The sequence below is a fragment of the Manis javanica genome, chromosome 8 (genome assembly GCF_040802235.1).
Source record: "Manis javanica isolate MJ-LG chromosome 8, MJ_LKY, whole genome shotgun sequence".
Lineage (NCBI taxonomy): Eukaryota > Metazoa > Chordata > Mammalia > Pholidota > Manidae > Manis > Manis javanica.
Genome location: NC_133163.1, coordinates 31,865,090 through 31,886,283, shown reverse-complemented (window position 1 = coordinate 31,886,283; position 21,194 = coordinate 31,865,090). Strand labels below are relative to the sequence as shown.

Sequence of the window (21,194 nt, the reverse complement as noted above, 5' to 3'; positions counted from 1 at the left end):
CCTTTTATCTCTCTGTGCTTCAGCTTCTATTCGTCTTCTCTAATTTCTATTTTATTTATTGTCTCCTCCACCATAACTAATCTACTTTTAATACTCTCCATTGTGTCCTTCAATGATTGGATCTCTGTCCAAAGTTTGTTCCTGAGTTCTTGAATATTTTTCTGTACCCCCAGGAGCATGTTTATGGTTTCTATTTTGAAATCTCTTTCAGGAAGATTTATTAGTTCAGTCTCACTTGATCCTTATTCTGATGATGAGATTTTACTTTGAACCAGGATCCTCTGACGCTTCATATTTGTATGTGGTGCCCTCTAGTGCCCAGAAGCTCTATTCTCTGTAGCTGCTCAGTCCCTGGAGTGATACAAGTGGTAGCAGAGAAGTAGTGCTGGTTCCTGGAGGAGGGAAGAGCTGTTTCCTGCTTACTGGCTGCTATGCCTGTCTTCACTGCCAGATCCAATGGGCTGAACACCCAGGTGTAAGCCTCTATACTTTACGTTTGTAGGTGCTGTAGGTGGGGCTTCCCTCTGGCAGGGTTTACCAGTTTGAAAGCCAGGTGCGGGGTGGCCAGGAGGAAGGTGCAGCAGGCTGCGTATCATGGTGGGGTGCCTTGGAGCTGCATAGTCAGCCAGGGGGATGTAGCACCTGAAGATGGTGAAAGTTCCCAACCTGCTGGGCAGAATGCACCTGGATGTGGTGGATGATGTTGATGGATTTTCAAATGTTGTACCATCCTTGCACCCCTGAGATGAATCCTACTTGGTCATGGTGTATGATCCTCTTGATGTATTTTTAAATTCGGTTTGCTAATATTTTGTTGAGTATTTTTGTATCTATGTTCATAAGGGCTATTGGTCTGTAATTTTCTTTATTGGTGGGGTCTTTGACTGTCTTTGGTATTAGGATGATGCTGGCTTCATAGAATGAGTTTGGGAGTATTCCCTCCTCTTCTATTTTTTGGAAAACTTTAAGAAGAATGGGTACCATGTCTTCTCTGTATGTCTGATAAAATTCCGCAGTAAATCCACCTGGACCGGGGATTTGCTCTTGGGTAGTTTTTTGATTATCGCTTCAATTTCATTGCTGGCAATTGGTCTGTTTAGATTTTCTGTTTCTTCCTTGGTCAGTCTTGGAAGGTTGTATTTTTCTAGGAAGTTGTCCATTTCTTCTAGGTTTTCCAGATTGTTAGCATACAGATTTTCATAGTATTCTCTAATAATTTTTTGTATTTCTGTGGGGTCTGTCATGATATTTCCTTTCTCACTTCTGATTCTGTTGATGTGTGATTCTCTTTTTCTCTTAATAAGTCTGGCTATAGGCTTATTTATTTGTTTATTTTCTCAAAGAAACAGCTCTTAGTTTCATTGATTTTTTTCTATTGTTTTATTCTTCTCAATTTTATTTATTTCTTCTCTGATCTTTATTATGTCCCTCCTTCTGCTGACTTTAGGCCTCATTTGTTCTTTTTGCAATTTTGATAATTGTGACTTTAGACTATTCATTTGGGATTGTTCTTCCTTCTTTAAATATGCCTGGGTTGCTATACACTTTCCTCTTAAGACTGCTTTTGCTGTGTCCCACAGAAGTTGGGGCTTTGTGTTGTTGTTGTCATTTGTTTCCATATATTGCTTTATCTCTATTTTAATTTGTTCATTGATGCGTTGATTATTTAGGAGCACGTTGTTAAGCCTCCATGTGTGTTTGTGAGTCTTTTTGCTTTCTTTGTACAATTTATTTCTAGTTTTAAACCTTTGCGGTCTGAGAAGTTGGTTGGTAGAATTTCAATCAATCTTTTTGAATTTACTGTGTCTCTTTTTGTGGCCTAGTATGTGGCCTATTCTGGAGAATGTTCCATGTGCACTTGAGAAGAATATGTATCCTGCTGCTTTTGGGTGTAGAGTTCTATAGATGTCTATTAGGTTCAGCTGTTCTAGTGTGTTGTTTAGTGCCTCTGTGTCCTTTCCTATGTTCTGTCTGGTGGATCTGTCCTTTGGAGTGAGTGGTGTGTTGAAGTCTCCTAAAATGAATGCATTGCATTCTGTTTCCTCCTTTAATTCCGTTAGTATTTGTTTCACATATACGTTGGTGCTCTTGTATTAGGTGCGTATATATTTATAATGGTTATATCCTCTTGTTGGACTGACCCCTTTTATCATTATGTAATGTCCTTATTTATCTTTTGTTACTTTGTTTTGAAGTCCATTTTGTCTGATACAAGTACTGCAACACCTGCTTTTTTCTCCTTTTTGTTTGCATGAAGTATCTTTTTCATCACTGGACTTTTATGTTTGAGATGAGTCTCTTGTAAGCAGCATATAGATGGGTCTTGCTTTTTTATCCATTCTATTACTCTGTGTCTTTTGATTGGTGCATTCAGTCCATTTACATTTAGGGTGATTATTGAAAGATATGTACTGATTGCCATTGCAGCAGGCTTTAGGTTCATGGTTACCAAAGGTTCAAGGTTAGCTTCTTTACTATCTTACCATCAAACTTAACTTGCTTATTGAACTATTATAAACACAGTCTGATGATTCTTCATTTCTCTCCCTTCTTATTCCTTGTCCTCCATTCTTTATATGTTAGGTGTTTTATTTTGTGCTCTTTTGTGTTTCCTTTGACTGCTTTTGTGGGTAGTTGGTTTTATTTTTTGCCTTTAGTTAGTATTTGGTTGGTCTGCTTTCTTTGCTGTGATTTTATTTTCTCTGGTGATATCTATTTAGTCTTAGGAGTGCTTCCATCTAGAGCAGACCCTCTATAATACCCTTTAGAGGTGGTTTGTGGGAGGCAAATTCCCTCAACTTTTGCTTGTCTGAGAATGGTTTAATCCCTCCTTCATATTTAAATGATAATCGTGCTGGATACAGTATTCTTGGTTCATGGCCCTTCTGTTTCATTGCATTAAGTATATCATGCCATTCTCTTCTAGCCTGTAAGGTTTCTTTTGAGGAATCTGATGATAGCCTGATGGGTTTTCCTTTGTAGGTGACCTTTTTTCTCTCTCTGGCTGCTTTTAATACTCTGTCATTGTCCTTGATCTTTGCCATTTTAATTATTATATGTCTTGGTGTTGTCCTCCTTGGGTCCCTTCTTTTAGGAGTTCTGTGTGCTTCTGTGGTCTGAGTGATGATTTCCTCCCCCAGTTTGGGGAAGTTTTCAGTTACTATTTCTTCAAAGACACTTTCTACTCCTTTTTCTATTTCTTCTTCTTCTGGTACCCCTATAATGGGAATATTGTTCCATTTGGATTGCTCACACAGTTCTGCTAATATTCTTTCATTCCTGGTTATCCTTTTATCTCTCTCTGCATCAGCTTCTCTGCGTTCCTGTTCTCTGATTTCTATTCCATTAATGGCCTCTTGCACCTCATCCATTCTGTTTATCAGTCCTTCCAGAGATTGTTTTATTTCTGTATTCTCCCTCCCAACTTTATCCCTTAGCTCTTGCATTTTTCTCTGCAGCTCCATAAGCAGGTTATGACCTTTATATTGAATTCTTTTTCCGGAAGATTGGTTAAATCTCTCTCTCCAGGTTCCCTCACAGGGGATGTCTGTGTGATTCTGGTCTGGATCAAATTCTCAAATTCATCTGCCTTTTCATGGTGATAGAGGTAGTCATCAGCAGTTGGCACACGTTAGCTGGGAGAACAGAGTCCCTTCCCGCTTGCTCATCGCCTTCCTCTCCTGTGAGAATGGCAACCCCTAGTGGCTTGTGCTGTGCAGCTGCGGGCCAATGGTGTCTCTGAGTCTGACCTGGGCAGCTGCAGGAGAGGCTCTGTGAGGCTGCTGTGGGCGTGGCCATTCTCAGGCTGCTGCTCTGCTATGGCGGGGCCGCGCCAGAGAGGGAACAGGCGGGGAGCTGTTTATCGCCATGAGGGGCCACAGAACTGCACTGCCGCTCAGGGGGTTAGGGCGCCTGGAATTCCCAGCTGCTGGGCTGAGTGTGCCGGGATGCTTCCGTCCAGCTGTGAGGCTCCTGTCCCTTTAAGACTTTCAAAAAGCACTCGCTTTTCTTTTGTCCCAGGGGTGCCAGCTGTGTGGACCCGCTAGCAGGTTTTACTGTTCCATTTCCCTAGTATCCAGCACACTACGCACTGTGTGTCTGTGCTCCCAGTGCAGATGACTAGGGCTGGGTATTTAGCAGTCCTGGGCTCCCTCTCCCTCCCCACTCCTACTACTCTCCTCCCGCCGGGGAGCTGGGGTAAGGGGCGTGCTCTGGTCCCGCCGGGCTGCAGCTTGTATCTTACCCCCTTCGTGAGGCGCTGGGTTCTCGCAGGTTTAGATGTAGTCTGGCTGTTGTACTGTATCTTCTGGTCTCTCTTTTGGGAATAGTTGTATTTGTTGTATTTTCAAAAATATATATGGTTTTGGGAGGAGATTTTCGCTGTCCTACTCATGCCGCCATCTTGGCTCCTCTGCCCTATCTGACTCCTTTTATCCAACATGATAGCTGTCAGATTCATGCATGTCAATATGTATTATCTATAGTTCATACCTTTTTACACCTGTGTAATAGTCTATGTATGGCTATTCTGTGGTTTCTTTATCCATTCTCCTTTGATGGACATTTGGGTTGTTTCCAGCTTTGGGCTATTATGAATAAAGCAACTGTGAATATTCTTATACTCGTCTTTGGTGGAAACATGTACTCAATTCTCTCAGATACACCTAAAAGTGAGATTGCTGGGTCATAGAGTCATATGTCTACATTTAGTAGATAATGAGAAACAGTTTTCCCAAGTGGTTGTACCAATTTACACTCACCTAAAATGTGTGAGAAGTTCAATAACTCCACACCCTTGCCAAAACTTGGTACTATCAGTCTCTTTAATTTGAATCATTCAGGGTATATAGTGATAACTCACTGTGGTTCTAATTTGTACTTCCTTCACAAGTAATGGAGTTGAGTACCTTTCAAATATTTATTGGCTATTTGGATATTTTTTGAGAGTCACCTATTCAAATATTCTTGCTCATTTTAAAATTGAGTTTTGTGTTTTTTAGTTCTTTATATATTCTGGTTATGAATATGAATTATTAATATTTTTTCCCAGACCATGACTTGTCCCTTGGCCCATCTTTTCAATTGTGTCTTTGATGAACAAAAGTTATTAATTTGAACAAAATCCAATTTACCAATTTCTTTCTTTCATGTATAAGTACTTGTGGGGTTCTGTTTAAGAAATTTAAGAAATCTCATTCTATGAAGCCAGCATCACTCTAATACCAAAACTGGGCAACAACACCACAAAAAAAGAAAATTACAGACCAATATCCCTGATGAACATAGTCGCAAAAATTTTCAACCAAACATTAGCAAACTGAATTCAAAAATACATAAAAAAGATCATCCATTATGATCAAATAGGATTTATTCCAGGGATGCAAGGACGGTAGAATATTTGAAAATCCATCAACATCATATACCACATCAACAAAAATAAGACAAAAAACACATGATCATCTTAACAGATGCTGAAAAAGCATTTAACAAAATTCAACATACATTCACAGTAAAAGCTGTCAACAAAATGGGTATAGAGAGCAAGTACCTCAACATAAAAAAGGCCATATATGATAAACCCACAAACAACATACTTAACAGCAAGAAGGTGAAAGCTTTTCCTTCAAGATCGGGAACAAGACAAGGATAACCACACTCCCCACCTTTATTCAACATAGTACTGGAAGTCTTAGCCACAGCAATCAGAAATAAAATGCATCCAGGTTGGTAAGGAATAAGTTAAACTGTCACTGTTTGAAAATGACATGATATTGTACATAAAAAACCGTAGAGAATCCCTCCCAAACTACTACAACTAATAACTGAATTCAGCGAAGTTGCAGGATACAAAATTAATACACAGAAATCTGTTGCATTCCTATACACTAATGATGAACTAACAGAGAAATCAGGAAAACAATTCCATTAAAAATTGTATCATAAAGAATAAAATACCTAGGAATAAAACTAACCAAGGAGGTGAAAGACCTATACCCTAAAAACTACAAGACACTCATGAGAGAAATAAAAGACAACAATAAATGCAAATACACCCCATGCTCATGGATAGGAAGAATTAATATTGTCAAAATGACCATCCTGCCTAAAGCAATCTGCAGATTCAATGCAATCCCCATCAAAATACCAACAGCATTCTTCCACAAACTAGAACAAATAGTTCTAAAATTCATATGGAACCACAAAAGACCCTGAATTGCCAAAGCAATCCTGACAAGAGTAAAGTGGGGGGGGATTATGCTCTCCAACTTCAAACTCAACTACAAAGTCACAGTAATCAAGACAATTTGGTACTGGCACAAGAACAGAGCCATAGATCAATGGTATAAAACAGAGAATCCAGATATAAACTCACAAATATATGGTCAATTAATATACAATAAAGGAGCCATGGATATACAATGGGGAAATGACAGCCTCTTCAACAGCTGGTGTTGGCAAAACTGGACAGCTACATATAAGAGAATGAAACTGGATTACTAACTCCATACAGAAAAGTAAACTCGAAATGGATCAAAGACCTGAATGTAAGTCATGAAACCATAAAACTCTTAGAAGAAAACCTTGGCAAAAATCTCTTGAATGTAAACATGAGCGACTTTTTCCTCAACACATCTCCTTGGGCAAGGGGAACAAAGCAAAAATGAACAAATGGGACTACATCAAATTAAAAAGCTTCTGTACAGCAAAGGACACCATCAGCAGAACAAAAAGGTATCCTGCCATATGGGAGAATATATTTGCAAATGACATATCCAGTAAGGAGTTAACATCCAAAATATATAAAGAACTCACATGCCTCAACACCTAAAAAGCAAATAACCCAATTAAAAAATGGGCAGAGGAGCTGAACAGACAATTCTCCAAAGAAGAAATTAAGATGGCCAACAAACACAAGAAAAGATGTCCCACATCACTCATTATCAGGAAAATGCAAATTACAACCACAATGAGATATCACCTCACACCAGTTAGGATGGCCAACATCCAAAAGATAAGCAACAACAAATGCTGGGCAAGGATGTAGAGAAAGGGGAACCCTCCTATACTGCTGGTGGGAATGTAAACTAGTTTAACCATTGTGGAAAACAATATGGAGGCTCCTCAAAAAAATAAAAATAGAAATACCATTTGACCTGGGAATTCCACTCCTAGGAATTTACCCAAAGAAAATATCCCAGATTCAAAAAGACATATGCACCCCTATATTTGTCACAGCACAATTTACAACAGCCACGAGATGGGAGCAACCTAAGTGTCCATCAGTCGATGAATGGATAAAGAAGATGTGGTACATATATGCACAATGGAATATTATTCAGCCGTAAGAAGAAAACAAATCCTACCATTTGCAACAACATGGATGGAACTAGACAGTATTATGCTCAGTGAAATAAGCCAGGCAGAAAAAGACAAGTACCAAGTGATTTCACTCATTTGTGGAGTGTAACAACAAAGCAAAAACTGAAGGAACAGAACAGCAGCAGACACAGACTCCAAGAAGGGACTAGAAGTTACTAAAGGGAAAGAGGGTGGGGAAGGCAGGTGGGAAGGGAGGGAGAAGGGGATTGAGGGGTATTATGATTAGCACACATAATGTAGGTGGGGGCACAGGGAGGGCAGTATAGCACAGAGATGACAAGTAGTGACTCTATAGCATCTTACTATGCTGATGGACAGTGACTGTAATGGGGTATGTGGAGGGGACTTGATGATATGGGTGAATATAGTAACCACAATGTTGCTCATGTGAAACCTTCATAAGACTGTGTATCAATGATGCATTAATTAATTAATCGATTAATTAATTAAGGAAATCTTTGTCTACACTAATGTTCCTGTGTTCTGAGAGGGAGGATGCCAAGGTCTGGAGAGCCTTATTCTTTAGTTTCAACAAACATCAGAGCATGAGTGCCTTTTCCAGCCTTTGAAATTGCATCCCTGGTCTCTATTTTTCCATAACAGTATGAGTAACCCTCAAAAGAGATTGTCTGGCTTGTTCAGAAGGCCAACACATAATTTGGTCTCTACAGAAATAGGACTGGCACAGGCACCACAGAATAAACTTTTAACCTAGAAGCCCCCTAAAGCCAGGTGAGGTCCTAAAAGCAATTTCTTTGCTTATTTTCAGATATCATTTACACAACACATGAAAGCACCATCTTATATGGTAAGTTGCTACAGGAATTCCTGGCTTACCCTAGTTTTATTATTGAGTGGGAAAGAACCACTCTCTTTATTATCCTTGTCAAAGTAAGATGCTGTTACCTGTCACCGAATAATAGTTCCTGACAGAAACTAAAGATAAGAGAAAGGAGAGGTGGTGAGTGAGTAGACAGCTGAAACAGGCAATTGTAAGGGGGAGACAAGCAAAGTAACAGGAGGGAGACGTTCATTTTTCCTGAACTCTCTAGATGTTAGAGGATCTCAGTTCTGAAAACTGTTCAGATGCCACTGCAACAATCCAAGCAAGACATAACAGGATGTTGGCAGTGACAAAGGAGAGGATGGTTGAAAAAAGGTTTCAGCAGGAATAACCTAAATGAAATAAGTGGAACCTTGTCCAAACATGCAAAGAACACTTACATAAAGTTTTCTTTCTTATCCAGCCACTGATACTCATGTTCTCCACCCGATGGCCCACTCGTTGCCTCTAAAATCCCTAAAGCAGACCTTCCCAACCCCAATACCTACAGGGCCAGGCAAGTAATGAAATGAGAAAAGCATGCCTGGATTAAGACATCAAGGAGTGGTGGGACCTATAACACATCCCAAAGACTTAAAAAGGAACCATGACTCAGCATTACTGACCGATGCCATAAGGGAATAAAAGAGAAAAAAAGATGGTTTGATTTTTCAAGAGATGTAAAAAACTTATTTTTCTATGTAATTTCCAAGCACTATTATATCACATAGGCCAAACAAAATATCTCTGTGGGTTGAATCTGGCCTATGGGCAGCTAGTTTACAAGCCCTGTTCTAAAGCTTTGCAGCAAAACAAACAGCATGTGCAGATTTTCAGGGTTAGAAGAGCAAGAAACTTGGAAAGCCAGCATGCAGACAGGATGGGACCAAGAGACAGTGAAAAGGGGAGCGACTTTTAGAGATAGAAGTCTAAAGGACTCAGACTTCAGAGTTGGACATACCCATATTGGAAAAGTCTCAGAAGAACTCTGAAAAATTCTATTGCAAGGAGGCACAGATGAAATAAAACCAGAATGTACAGGAATCCTATTTGATTAAAAAAATGGAAGGGGAGAATGTGATACACACACACAAGTTATTTCACCTCTCTGTGCCTTGATTTCTTTATCATTAAAATATGAATAGAACCTACTTCATGGGGTTGTCATAAGGATTAAATAAGGAATTATTCATGTAATTGTCATTATCCCTGACAATTAATACTTAATAAATGTTAGCTATTATTTATTATTCTAAGGCACTGAGAGGTGAAGTAACTTGCTCAAGAGCATACGGTTATTAGGATGCACTGTCTGGATTTGTACCCAAGATATATGGCTTCAGATTCTACACTCTGAACCATCAAGCTTGTCTAACTCCTCATACCTTGCTAGACTAATTTCTTAATCTGTACAATGAACAAGTCAGATCAGATGATAACTAGAGCTGACATTTTTATTTCACCAGCCTACCCTCTAATCAGCGTATTGCAGGGCAGCAGCGGGATGAACCTGACTCTGCTCGCACTCCTACACCCTAGACAGCCTACCAAGCTAAAGCACCAAGATACAGCTTAGGCTCGGTGTATGCCAGAGAAGTCATTCCAGTATGGAATAAACCACAGATTAAGCCATAAAGGAAGAATAATTATTCAGTGTGAGGCTCCCTTATTGATCCATGGAGATCAGATTTGTTTTTAGGAAGCCAGCAGGCCTCCCAGGTAGGTCCCCGAATTCATTCAAGGTCCAAGCTATTATAAGGTGGAAGAAATATATGCCTGCTAAGGAACCACAATAGGCTTTAAAGCTAGAATCTTTAGAACACCAAGTGATTCTTATCCTTTAGAGTGTGAAAGGTCTCTGTGAGAACCGAGTAAAAGCTCTCCCCAATCCCTAGAAAAAAATGTCATGTGTGTTCACTCAGAAACACAAGCACACACAATTTTACCTGCCATTAAATGTTCACAAATCCCCTAAATCTTTTCCTAGACTTTAAGCATTCCTGAAATAGACCTATCCTGTTTCAGGTTTGTCCTCCCAGAGGATTCAGACTGCCCCAAAATCTAGGCTTGGGTTTCTAGGCAGCTGTGTTCAGGAAACAAATCATCTATTGCAACTCAGCATAATTAATCTTGCATGGAAAGAACAAAAGGCCCTCTCTTCCTTTCCCATACCAATTTGTACTGAGAAAAAATCTGTAATTTAATCTCAAAACACCAATGGTGAAGAACAGGACTGTAAGAATATTTCGTGCCCCTTTTCTGTCTCACACCCATAAAACCACATGGGACCTCTGAAGAATTGAAAGAAACAGGTAAAAACATCCTAGTCCTCATGGCACTATGTTCCTCCTTTTATTCCAAGAAAGGAAATCAGTTAAGATTTCCAATTTGTCTTTTTAGATGACTTCCTTCCATACAGGCTTTGAAAACTATAGGTTACCAAAGAAACCATAACCTCACCCATAATTGAAGAAGTAAACAAAACAAGAAGATAACCTTTTCCCCCCATAAGACTCGCAACAGTTTAAGCGCTGGTGAGGATCTGGAGAAACATATGGTCTCCTGAATAGCTGGTACGTTCGTAAATCAGTGCAGCTTTTGGTGTTGGTGGGACAGTTTTTATTAAAAAATGTAATAACATATACCCTTTGATGCAGCAATACCCTATATTTTTGTAAAGGTAGGCCAAGACGTATGTGCAAGCAGGTCCACCGCAGCACTGTTAATAATGGCCCAAACTGGAAACAGGAAGTCCTGGTTGTTGGGTACGTCATATTGATGAAATGATATAGAACTAAAAGAATATGCTAAATCTGTAAATGCTGATATGAATAAAGCTCCAATACATATTAACTGAAGAAAGAAGTTAAGAACAATGAGTATTCTTATATGGTTCATTTAGTATAAATTTTTTTAAAGGATATGTATACATGCTGGTATATGCATTAAATGATGCTCTGGAAAGATACATAAGCAACTGTTTACTGTATATATCTTTGGAGAGAATGACTAGAGATCAGGAAGGAGAAGAAAACATTGATGTATAAACATTTAAAAAATATACAAGTAACAGATAATATGGAGATGGGATTTTTTTTCTTTTTCTTTTTCTTTTTTTGTTTTCATTATACTTCTCTGGATATAAATCCTAAATTTAATAAATGTTACTTTAAAAATAAAACAATAATCTCATTTAAAATTTTTTAAAAATAAAACGATGTTTAGTTGTGGAGACAAGGGGAAAGGGGAGGAGGGCCCAAATACAACTCACAATAGGAAACTGCCAGGGAAACATGAAAACACTAACCCCCTCTTTCCTCAAGACACCGCTGACATCATGCCTACTCAAGCTTTCCACTAGGATGAATAACTCAGGGCCCCATTCCAGTTGCCAGCTGTTCATTACAGTTATAAGTACGGTAGATAGGAGGCTAGGAGAAGACTGACGTAGTTAGCCCAAATCCTGCCCTTTGTAATACGGATGAGGCAAAACAGTTGCTCCTAAATAGCCTGAAGCGGCAGAGAATGGTACAGCTGAACACAGTAGAATAGGGACAGAGAACAAGCCTCCCTAAGCAAAGGCACAACAAGGGTCCTGTGACTACACCCATTTCAGCAGCATGGAAAAGCCAAAGGCCAGGTGTATATGCAACAGAGAGAGCAGGCGAAATCTCTGCTGCCTATGGAGCCCTAGCGCCAACACCAGAGACACCCCTCTGGGCTACACAGATCTGCTGCAAAACTTCCAACTTCCTCTGATGGCCCATGGAGAGAATTAGCTAAGACTAAAGATCACCAAGGAAGATAATCCTCTGTACTTAATTGCCCCTTCCATCTGAGGCCCATGAAATAAGTCATACACTCAGTTACTTCCCATGATAGTCTTCTGCAATACTGCTTTAAAATGTGGGAAGATACCTCCATGTAGAATTTCCAGAGGAACTGCAATGCACGTGAGTCTTTTATAAACCAAGGCTGGCTTTATATACACGTGCTATAAAAGGTCATTCCTTCCCAGGGGATTTAAGGAACATAAAAAAGCCTCCTACTTGCCCCTATCCACACACTTCCCTTAATGATGCCTGAAATTCACCAATTAATGATGTCTACCATCAGTTCAGGATTATCCTAAGTATACTCTTTTAATAATGAAAAGAGAAGAGCAAACACACTTGGTCTCTAACACTGTAGTGCAGGGGCTCTTAACCTTATTCAGTCACTGGTCCTTTTGAGAAACTAAAAAAAGAAAACTCCCTTCTCAGAAAAATGCACTTAGATGGACACACAATATTATTTCCATGCAATTTGTGGGGGTTCACAGTTCTCTTGAGGTCCAACTAGGGAACCCCTCCAACCTGGGGTTAAGAATCCCTGGTTCAGTGGCCATGGGTTTAACAAATCATCCCCTACCTCTATCCCACCGCAAGAGCTCCTGGGCATCTTGGAGAACCCTGGGTCTAAAGATGGAGGACAATATTAAAGAGAGGATTTCATTACTTCATTTATTTGCCTAAACTGACTTTGTCTGCAGTCCAGATTACAATTTATGACTCCTCCTCAGCAAAACTGTGGACTTCTCATACTGCTTTGTCTCTTGGGAATAGGGCTCCCCTGCCTTCAGAGACACCAGGGCATGTTAGGAAATGTCCAATTGAAATCGACTGCCAAACAGGTTCTCACAACCCTTGCTGGTTGATAACGTTACCTGAGAGTTGAAGTGCAGAAAAGTTTTAACACCTTATAAACAAAAGGGCTCACCTCTGAGGTTTTCGAATATCCCAGAGTCCCACTCCTTCTTTTGAATTGGCTGTGGCCAATAACCTGGGCTCCACAGGGTTAAACATGACACTGTGAAAGGCTGATGGGTAGTTTGCCAGGCAGAAGGGCTCTGTGAAGACAGAAATGACTATCAGTCCATTTCAGAACCTTTGGGCCATGGCAGGGAGACAAGCAGGAATGTGAGCTCGAGTGGGAGCACACACTTTCCTGACTCAATGGGCCAGAACCTGAACACAGTATACCCACCCAGCAGTCGCCCTGACTCACAAGGTCCCCACAAGTCTTAGCACACACTTTCTGCAAAGAAAGTCTGAAAACAGCAACTTAAACACATATACACAAACTTAAAGCTATAATACTCAGAAATACATACAGCACCTATTCAAATTCTATGACAAAAACAGAGACAGTCCCTGTAAATGGGAAGGTGAGTTGTTTTACAAGTAAAACTGAATTCTATAAGAGCTGAAAAAAATTCACAACCAATTACTGGTAGGATTATTATACTTTAATCCAAATTTATTAGTTTAAGGAATTAAAAAGTTTTAAAGCTACAAAAGATTTAATGAAGACAAAGCAAAACAATGAGAAAAATGAAACTAAGGAAAAACAATAGTGCACTTTTCACCTCCTGATCATACTGCTCCTTATATCAAAAAGAAAATGGTCTCAGTCTAGAATTTTCATTCTAAGTATTGGAATACTTAAAAAAAAAAAAAAGACACCTAATACTTGAACTTCTCTTGCATCCAGCCAGCTCCTAATCAATTCATTTAGAAATCCTGCAACCCTTTGCATATATTACCTGGTTCCAGGTAAGGAAGGAATCACTTTGCTACTTGGGAGGACATACTCCTATGGAAGTTTATTAGAAGCAATAGAGAAAGCACCCCTCAGTCAATGATTTCCATATGTGCTACTTCATAGGCCTCTGGCCAAAGGGGATGATTAGTCATTTCAGCCAGCAGGCAGTTTAGACAAAGGTGCACATGGTGCTCACCTACAAAGCACATGGTGACTCAACCATAGCTGCTGCTTGTAGCTACCTTATCTGCCTGACCCCAAGACCAAGCTTATCTTACAGTCTGAACCTTAATAATGAGCAGAGCCCAGCAGGTTAAATGCTCAGAATATAAATAATAAAAAGATCCAGACTCTGCCAGACAAGGCAGGCAGGGAAGTAAGTCTGTGTACACAGGTATGATCATGACAAAGCTACACTAAGAGTGAGGTGGGGATGGCATTGAGGGTAGTGCTAGAGGAAGAAGTCTTTGAAGACACACAGTTACAGAGAGAACTCTCTCTGCAGGAAATGAGCTGAAGTTCCTAAAGAACTTCAGAGAAATTCAACAAAATTCTTATTTTACAATTCCAGAGACTCAAAACACATTTGTAGGAGGAACTCATCAAGACAATCCCCCTTAAACAAAGTGTATTTACCATCATTTTAAGTTCCTATACACAGTTAAGGTGAGGTTCTGTGGTTCTCTGAGGAATATAACAAATCTGAAATTAGATGCAAGAAAGAGCATACATAACACCCCATTCTCTGTAACTAACCAAGAATATGTATATATGTCAGCACCATATGCAGAGCTGGCCCTTGGTAGCTACCCCATCTTCTATTCCTCAAGGCTACCAAAGACCAAGATACTATGTTGTTTGCTACAGGTATAGGGGTTGTTGGAGATTCACAGGTGGCTAGAAAATTGGCTAGGGTACCTTACTTTGAATCCTTACAGGTAGATGGGACCTTCAGAGACACATCTATACCTCCATATGAGTGTCTCCTCTCCCTTTACATAACTTCCACCCAGGTTACTCAGGTCATTTTGGATCTGCAATGAACTCAACATCAAATTCTTCACAATCCATCAGCCTCTTCCACAGTGACCCTACCTCCATGGGGGGACTCCCGGATGTCCCAGATTAGAACCCGGCCATCGTCCGAGGAGCTCGCAAAAATGTTGTCATTCACTGGGCTCACTGACAAGCCATATACCGCGTCTTCATGAGCAAACACATCCAAGGTCTCGCTGCTAAGAGACAGAGAGCAGGAAAAGGCACACAGGCACACACATACATACACAGCACAGAGTCCCAGCTCTCTAGCTCCTAGGGTAGGATTCTCTTTCATTTCCAGAACGTCAACCTAGCTAAACTAAGCTTTAAAAAAAGAGAATTTTTTAAAGGTATAACACCAACTAGATATATAACATAGAATATGTTATCCCAAAGGATATTTTATCTCCTTAAAAAAAGTAGGTATTCAACTTTCAGATAAAGAAATAAAAAGCACTATTAAAGAGACCTGTTATAGGTTTCATGGTAAGTTTGCTTTTTGCACTAAATGAGCCTATTTAAAAGTTACTCAATAGATGAGTTTTGTGGTTTCACTTACCACAGAATGCATCTGCTTGTGCGCAGATTTGGAGATGTTGCTTGATTTCCAAAAAGCAAGAGAAAGCTTTAAAGCAGCCAGGTTTGATGCCAGCAGGAGTAGGAAAGGGATCTTCTGGCAGTCTGGCATGGTCAGTAAGAGCATGGTTCTGAGGCCAGGCTGCCTAAGTTCAGATCCTAGCACTACATGATCTTAAGTTACCTAGCATCTCTACATCCATTTCCTCATTTGTAATTATAATGGTATTGTCTCATAAAATTACTGTGAGGGTTAAATTGAATAACACATACAAAGCACTACTAGATGCCTGGCTTGTAAATATTAGTTATTATTGTTATCATTATTATGCTCCCTTCTTTTCCAACCTCTCCTTTTAAATTTTCACCTGAAAATTATAATTTCACACCAACTTTACAGATGTTTTTTTCTTTTTCTTAATCAAAAATTTATTTTAAAACTATTACAGGAATCTTTCAGAAAAGGACAGCTAATTTTACATTTTCTTCAAAAAACAAAACCTATTTTGTTCTAAAAAGATATTTGCCTCCCTTCATATGAAACTGACTTCATAAAGTCAATCATCTTTATAATACCAACAATTTCATTACCTTTCAACATCATGGAGGATAACTTGCTCATCATTGCCTATAAGGGAGAAAAAGCAGATATTTGATTAATTTCTGCAAAGCAGTCTGTATTACAATTTAGTATTTTAAAGTTTTCAGGGAAAACATATGAACAAGATCAATGTTAATCAAATTAGGAGTGTTAATTACAAAAAAAAAGTCTATAAAAATACTTTAAGAAGGATAGGACATTCCTATAGAGAATTTTTTAAAGGTAGAACACCAACTAGATATATAACATAGTAACAGTTTCCAAAGGTACCCAGTGGATGGTGTAAAAAATAAAAAACTGGCAATCAAGGAAAAGAGTAATTGATCATGGACAAAACAATTCTTTTACCCAAGCTAGCTTTTTTTTTTTAAAGCAAAACACTTATTAATTGTGAGACCTGGAAAAACATATGAAACTTTTCTCTGCCTCAGTTTTATCTGTAAAATAGGGGCAAAATTGTACCTACTTCACAGGATTATTGTGAGGGTAAGAATCTACTTGTAAAAGCATTCAGAATAGGGCTGAGAATTAAGACCCAATAAATATTTGCTACTATTCACATCCTCATCATCTCTTACAGCATTAACATTTGATGATTTTGTGATATTAATGATGGGAAAATGTTTATTCACAACTTTTTTCTCTTACACTTTTTTTTATTCCATCAAGGAATCTAAAAATACTCATTCATGATACACCTAATCCTGCCTTCAAATGGTTTTTATAGACAAGAAACAAAATGCTGAAAATGAAAAGATAGCAAGCAAAAGTAGCAGTAGAAATGTATCCCATATCACCTTAAATCCCTGGCTGCAAACTCTATCATGGGTACACACTAAGTAAATCAAGCCCATTCTAATGCCTTCTAGGCAACAGGCACTGCTGAGGTGCTGGAGATATGAGAAAAGAAGGGTTCTGCCCAACCCTTGAGGAACACACAGTCCAACAACACAATTAACAGAGAGCTACAAGACAGGCTGTCTTGTTGCAGTGATATGTTCTACAATGGGAACACAGATAAAGGCGCAACTATTTCCTCGATGAGGAGGGTAAAAGTACATGGCAGAGGGGGAGAATGTTTTCATGGAGAAGGAAGGAGACATTTGAACAGAAACTTAAATAACTTAAAAATCTTTCCAAGGAAGCCTTAGGGGAACTGGGGGCAACTGGACAATTAATCATGAACAATGGAGAACAGCACGAGCAAAAGGTACAAGGGCACCTACGATGGCAAGTGGTATAGTGGACAGGGGAAGGGGGCTGAGACCAGAGAGATAGGTGAGGCCAGAGAGGCAGACTGGGGTTTAGACTTTATCATGTGTGCATTGTAGGGTCAAAGGTTCACATGGCTAAACTTTTATCTTTAAAAGGAAACTTGAATAAGCGATGAAATGGGAAGGAGGGCTAGATACTGGCAGCAGAAACCACAGGAGGTCACTGTAATATCCAGGCCAAAGCTGAGGACCTGAATCAGGGTAGTGGGTATAGAAAGAAAACAGAAACTAAAGGATGGCTATGAGAGGTTTTCAAGTCTAGTTGGTGACTAAATCTGGTAATGGAAAAAGAAAGGTTTGAGGATGACTCCAAGATGTCTATTAGGCTGAACCATGTGAAAGTGTCACTTAGATAAGTTGAAAATGCTCAGTATTAGCAGTTTCTTAAAGTTAAGCCTAATAGGTTATATAATAGGATGAATGGTGATAGTAACTGAGAAAGAGAATCCAGGGAAAAAAAGGAAATATTTGTGCAGGGCAGGAGGACTAATAATCTTGATTTTGGATCTGTAGCATGTAAATTGCTTTTGGAATATACAGAAAGATATTCAGTGGGGAAATCTATAGCACAGAAGAGAGCTCAGAGATAGAAAGATGGTGGCCAGAATAGCATGGTTGATGGAATCTACCACCAAGAGGCTGGCTTGAGCACAAGCCATTCCAGTTGGAGCCTAACACAATGCTTCCAAAAAGGAGCTACCAATGTGACTGATACCAATTTGAGTCACCACCTTTATAATCTTTAAAAATGAAACAGAGTAACTTTAAACATCACACATACTAAGGTTGAGTACTGTTTCAAACATGTTTCTGTGTACCAGTTTGCCATGTAAAAAGTTTTTTACCAAAAAAGAGTGAAAGAGTGAGAGTAAAGGAGCAAAAGGAGGGAGGGAAGAAGGGAGGAAGGTAAAAGAAGGAAGAAAAGATACATTTGCTGTAATACACAGAAGACAAGCTATGGGAAACCAGTAATGCTACAACTCAATTAAATTAAGGAAGGAAAATTAGGAGTTATTTTAGCAGTCCTGTATCTAAAAATCCCAGTGAGTGAATTTGCCAAGGTGGAAATATCTCTTATTCTCACCTCCAGAGAATACTTTTGTGTTCCCACTGTTGAAGGCCAGGCAAAAAATGTTGGAATGATGCTCTCCTTTGAGCTGTATGGGCTTGACTCTAGAGTGGATAGCTTGTTCCATGTGCCATAGCAGAACCCGGCGATCATCTCCTCCTTGACAGGGGTAAGAATCTAGTTAAAATAGCTGACATTTCAAGGCTGACACTTGGTCTTGCCAGCCTTGAAGCCCACCCCTTCCAAAACTGCATCTCTCCAAACTCAGAGAGATTCTGATGGGGCACATAAACCCAGGACTCTATTGTTAACCCACCAGTAGACACATAGCCCGTCACTCCCTTTTCCCCAGGAGTTAAATCTTGAACAGACACACAACAATGGAAAGATATAAATGCTAATACTGAAAACCTCAAAGCACCCAGCTACTGACTTTCTAGAGACCCAGGTGTTGAAGTACATTTTCATTTGCTAACTGAAGTCCTTCTACTAACATCCCATGTTCTTGTCTAACAAAACCTTAGTTGGTTTCTAGAACTTGCAACCGAAGAACTCTAAAGTAGTATTTCTAGCATACCAGTTTTCAAAGTATTCTCCTTGATGTGCTCTCACTGACTATGGGACACTGTACCAATGACAACATAAGAAATTGCCTTCACAGTAGCACTATCTAGACAGAATTCAGGTCTCATGAAGCTCAGTCCAGCTCTTTCCTCTGTATAACTCCCAGCAGCCTGAATTAAATGAGCAATATAATATCACATGAGCCAGCTCCTAGAGAATGAGAATACATAGGTTCTGCATATTCTTTATATTTGCTGATACATTAAATACATACGGAAGGATGAATAACAAGACTATTAACAGTGGTTACTATTTCCAGAGACTAGGGTTAAAAGAGTGGTAGAGAGCAGATTGGGGAGTTTTTACTTTTACTTTATATATTTGGCACTGCTTGACTTTTTATAACAGGCCTGTATTATATTCCCAATAAAAATTTAAGTTACAACAGAAGCAAACATAGGCAGCAAACTATGGCAAGCTCTACACCTCTCCCTTCCCTCCTCCATTCAATATAACAGCCACAAATTATACCACATCCATACAAGGGCATATCATGCAGCCATTAAATCAGTAGATCTATAGAAATAACTTGAAAGATGTCCAAAGGTATTTGTTAAGGGGACAGATGAGGCATAAAACAGTATGTGTGCCAACATCCATTTGTGTAAAACAAAATTTTTAAAAGCTCCATTGACAGCAGGGACCTTGTCAGTTTTGTTTACTACAGAGAACCCAGCACCTAAGTGAGTGCCCCCAGAAGTAGACATTGAATGAATGTGCTTACACCTGCATATCTACGCTTGGATTTGCATATCTAGATGGATATAAAAGAAGTTGTTTATGGTGGACACCACCTCTAGGCTAGGGTTGTTAGGGGCCTTTTTTCATTGTGGTAAAAATATATAACATGAAATTTAGCATTCTAACCACTTTTAAGTGTATAATTTAGTGGCATTAAGTATACTAGCACTGTTGTGCACCCATTGCCACTATCCATTCCCAGAAGTTTTACATCAGCCCAAACAAACTACCAAATAAACACTAACTTCCCTCGGCCTCCAGGAACCACCATATTACTTTCTGCGTCTATGAATTTGACTACTCTAAGTACCTCATATAAATGGAGTCACATATTCATCCTTTTGTGTCTGGCTTATTCACTCAGGATAATGTCTTTAAAGTACATCCATACTGAAGCATGTATCAGAACTTCATTCTTTTTTAAAGGCTGAATAATATTTCATTTTTATATATTTATATAAATACAAATATACACACTCACACCATATTTTGCTTATTCATTCATTCAATGGACATTTGGGTTGTTTTCACTTTTTGGCTATTGTGAATAAATGTTGCTAAGAACATGAGTGTACAAATATGTCTGAGTCCCTGCTTTCAACTATTTTGAACATACACACTTGGGAAAATTTTATGTTTTTAATTTTGCTTTATACCTTCCTGTACTACTTTGACTTTTTGCCATAAACATACTTCCTAAAAAAATCAATAGAAGATATAGTAGGCAAATCATACTTATTTCCCTTTGCCTAGTCAGAAGTTGTCTTTGCTCCTTGAGTTCCTTCTTCCTTCAATTGTTGGTCAAAATCAAGTTCTATGTCCTCCTCCAGTCATTTCATTGTCTACCAGATGACCCCTTAAGTGTGGCCCATGGAGTTCTGTGTTTACGATTTCCCTATTTCAGCTATGAGCTTTCTGGTCTGTGACTGTTATTTAAATTCTGTACCTTTTACAAATTAAGGTCATGAAGGTTTGGGGTTTTTACTTTAATGAAAACTGACAAAAAGGAGTTTTTCACCCTATTAACAGATGAAGACAGGCCATAGGCACTTTAGTTGTCCACAGTCTCTATTCTTATTGTTTTTCCCCTACACTGAGACCACAGGTCAGGGAGCTATCACTGCTTTTGCTACTGTATATCTTTTTTTCTTTTTAAAATTTTTTAATTTTATTAATACATCATTGATATATAATCTTATGCTGGTTTCAAATATACAACACAGTGGTCCAACTATCACCCATATTATTAAATTCTCAACCCTCTAGTGCAGTCACTAGGTATCAACATAGTAAGATGTTACAAAATCATTAACTGTATTCTCCATACTATACTACAGTCCCTGTGACCAACCTATATTGTGACTGTGAATTATTGTGTCCCGCAATCCTCTTTACTCTCCCTCACCTGCCCCACTCTCCCCAACTTCTCCTCCTTGGTAACCACTAGTCCCTTCTCGGTGTCTATGAGTTTACTGCTGTTTTGTT

The 21,194-nt window shown here is 39.1% G+C and overlaps 1 protein-coding gene across 5 annotated transcripts in view; it reads right to left on the bottom strand.

Annotated features, from left to right (window-relative positions):
* Positions 1-21,194, bottom strand: part of DCAF5 (DDB1 and CUL4 associated factor 5) — a 110,005-nt gene that overhangs the window by 67,096 nt on the left and 21,715 nt on the right. For all 5 annotated transcript variants that reach the window (XM_073242219.1, XM_073242220.1, XM_073242222.1 and 2 more), the window contains 4 exons: positions 18,360-18,503; positions 15,992-16,028; positions 14,882-15,021; positions 12,962-13,091 (listed from right to left, as the gene is read on the bottom strand). In XM_073242219.1, the coding sequence (XP_073098320.1) occupies positions 12,962-13,091; positions 14,882-15,021; positions 15,992-16,028; positions 18,360-18,471 (419 nt within the window). In that variant the 5' untranslated portion in view covers positions 18,472-18,503. The remainder of the gene's footprint in view (positions 1-12,961; positions 13,092-14,881; positions 15,022-15,991; positions 16,029-18,359; positions 18,504-21,194) is intronic.